Below are 2,896 nucleotides of genomic sequence, written 5' to 3' on the forward strand. Positions count from 1 at the left end.
GGAGGAGATGGTTGTTGGGTTTATAGACCACCTATCTTGCCATTTGCAGAGACTAGAATGGAGAACTGAGGCTGTTTTTGAGTTGATGAGAGTAGATAGGTGATGAAGGAAGGATTCAGATGGAACCACCCTCTGTGGTCAGTGGAGTTGGAATGAGTGATCTTCCCTGACAGAGACTACTGTGGTCCCAACATCCCAACATTAGGAAGATGTTATTCTCTTTTGACAACTTGTACTTTATAATCCCTGGTTGAGTGTCTGTGGTCAAGGATTCTGGGCATCTTAGCCCAACAGCCTAAGCCCTTTCCATGTACCTTCCTGAACACTACTTTCTCTGTTTCCCTCCTCTGATTATCTTTTCCCTTCCCTGTTCTTATGCTTTTATCCCTTCCTTTGACTTTTTCTACCACTTACATCCACCTTACATTCCATTCCGACTTGTTTGCATTCCTTCCTGTCTTTTCTCTCTGCTTTAGCATCCTTGGTGCACAGCACCTACAAGCAAGGGCATAGAGAACGTGAGGATTAAAGATCACTTTTCAAGAAGAATGAGGTGAGCACCATCTGAGTCATCAGTTACTATATCAAGAACAGATACATTGAGAAATGTTTACCTAGATGGTGGTAGACACGTGATTCCAAAGACCTTTACAGGAGCCCAGAACTCCAGGTTGTATAGCTTTCGTCTCAACATTATTCATATTTTCTGTCCTCCAGAGATCATCACTGACTGCTTTGGAGTTTCACATACATTTTCTGGAATGTGGGTAGAAATTTTCATCTCCTTACAACACAGAGCTCAGTACAGTTTTCTGGTATTAATTAATGTTTTCCATAAGCTTCGTAATGTCTTTAAGGAACCAAATGATAGAACAATGGCTCTGGATAGACGTATCATTGTGATTGGTAAAAGTCATTGTAAAAGTTATTGTTCCTTTTACAGAGCCAGACTTTAAACTTCACAGAGTATGGCAGCAGACACCATGTGAGTTGGGGATGTCTCTCCTTCTTTGGAGGACACGACTAAAACAGGGGAGGAAGAGCTAGACAAGGAACTGCTTGATCATTGGCTAACAGATCCTGGCAACAACACACTGATACCTGCTCTGGTTCTAAGTCTCTACCAGTTGTAGTTCTTTCTGTTTTGTAAAACAAGCCTAGGAGCAGTCACAAGTCTGAGCTCTGAGCCCATGGTCCTGGTTTCTCCTTGAAGTATGAGGCTGGTGACTGTAGTAACCATGTTTCTGACCTTGGGTAAGTGTTCTGTGTCTACAAGGGATGACTTGAGGTCAAAGGGCCGTGAAGTGTTATTTGCTCTCTACTCTCCCTGTGCTCTATTTAGCATTATAACAATGGAAATGAGAACTGATCTATGCATTTGCTAGGGAGCACAAACTTCTACATGACAGGTTAAATCATAGCCATGGTCCCAGAAGAGCACTTAGCAGTAACAAGTTTGTAAGAAATCCCTGGGTTTAGTGAGCAAAGGACCCATGAGATAAAGGCTATAGAATAGAGACTCAGATTCTTGCCATGTGTCTCTGGTCTCTATATAATAAACACCAATGATATTTTGCAAGACATAGATAAAAACACTGGAATAGGGGGTAGGTTCAGACAGTTATGGGAATGTTATAGGCTTGATCCACAGAATTACACTGATTTGTGGTCAGGGGCTAATTTTATTTTCTTGACCCTTTAGGGACTGTGGTTGATGCTAAGACCACACAGCCCAACTCCATGGATTGTGCTGAAGGAGAAAATGTAAACCTGCCTTGTAACCACTCTACAATTCGTGGAGATGAATATATACATTGGTATCAGCAAAATCACAATCAGAGTCCACTGTATGTCATTCATGGCTTACAAGGCACAGTGAACAGCAGCATGGCCTCTCTGACCATAGCTTCAGACAGAAAGTCCAGCACCTTGGTCCTGCCCCAGGTCACCCTGAGAGACACCGCTGTGTACTACTGCATCCTGAGAGAGGCACACTGGGACAGACGGGGCTGCACCTGTGCAGTATCTCTGGTAGGAAGAAGGGGGGACACAGTGGGGGAGCAGTCATGAGAGCAAATCTAGAGTCATCTAGATGGAGAGTCAGAGAGCAGTAAGAGATGAGGAAAATGAAGGGAAGGAGAAGGGAAGAAGATGGATAAAGAAAAGAAGAAAAGGACAAGGAATAAGCACCTAGTTTACTGAGGTAGCTGAGAAGAATTTTGAGGAATGTCAGAATCATAATTTTAGCATAGCAATAAAGTAACGAGGTGTTAATAATTTGTTATGGCTCCTCCTCATGTCAATACAATGTTGGTTTCAGTGTGCTAGTCCCAACATAAGAAGTGGGAAACATACAAATAATTCTTGTACCAAAGGCTTCTTTCATTTGTATCCAAGGCCAAGTCTAGACTCTGATGTGTTACAGTTGTTCCACTTATCAGAAACAAACTACTCTTTCTCTGAGAAAAATCTGAAATGTTATTGTTGCTAGTCTAGAACATTCATATTTCCCATGAAGAAGTTTTTTGAAAGAAACAAAAATTAAGTGAATAATAATTTTTCACTTTCTAGGCAAGTCTGGAAACCCTGCTTTTATAAAGAGTTTTCATCATTTTTGATATTCCTTAAGCAGCACATGGGACTTCCCCTTTGGCTCAACAGTAAAGAATCTGCCTGCTGCAGAAGCTGCAGGAGAGAGACAAGGGTTTGATTCCAGGTTTGGGAAGATCCCCTGGAGGAGGACACAGCAACCCACTCCAATATTCTTGACTGGGTCATCCCATGGACACAAGAGCCTGGCAGATTACAGACCTTAGAGTTGCAAACAGTTGGACATGACTGAAGCAACTTAGCATGCAGGCATGCAAGCAGCATGTGGGGCTTACCCTGGTGGCTC

The 2,896-nt window shown here is 42.5% G+C and overlaps 1 gene segment (V, D, J or C); it reads left to right on the forward strand.

Annotated features, from left to right (window-relative positions):
• Positions 1–1,091: 1,091 nt before the first annotated feature.
• On the forward strand, positions 1,092–2,070 carry LOC104993311. The segment is given in 2 exon segments: positions 1,092–1,254; positions 1,703–2,070. Coding segments are annotated over 2 exon segments (408 nt in total).
• The last annotated feature ends 826 nt before the right edge of the window (positions 2,071–2,896 follow it).

This window comes from Bison bison, unplaced genomic scaffold (genome assembly GCF_000754665.1).
Source record: "Bison bison bison isolate TAMUID 2011002044 unplaced genomic scaffold, Bison_UMD1.0 scf7180017849111, whole genome shotgun sequence".
NCBI classification, from domain to species: Eukaryota; Metazoa; Chordata; class Mammalia; order Artiodactyla; family Bovidae; genus Bison; species Bison bison.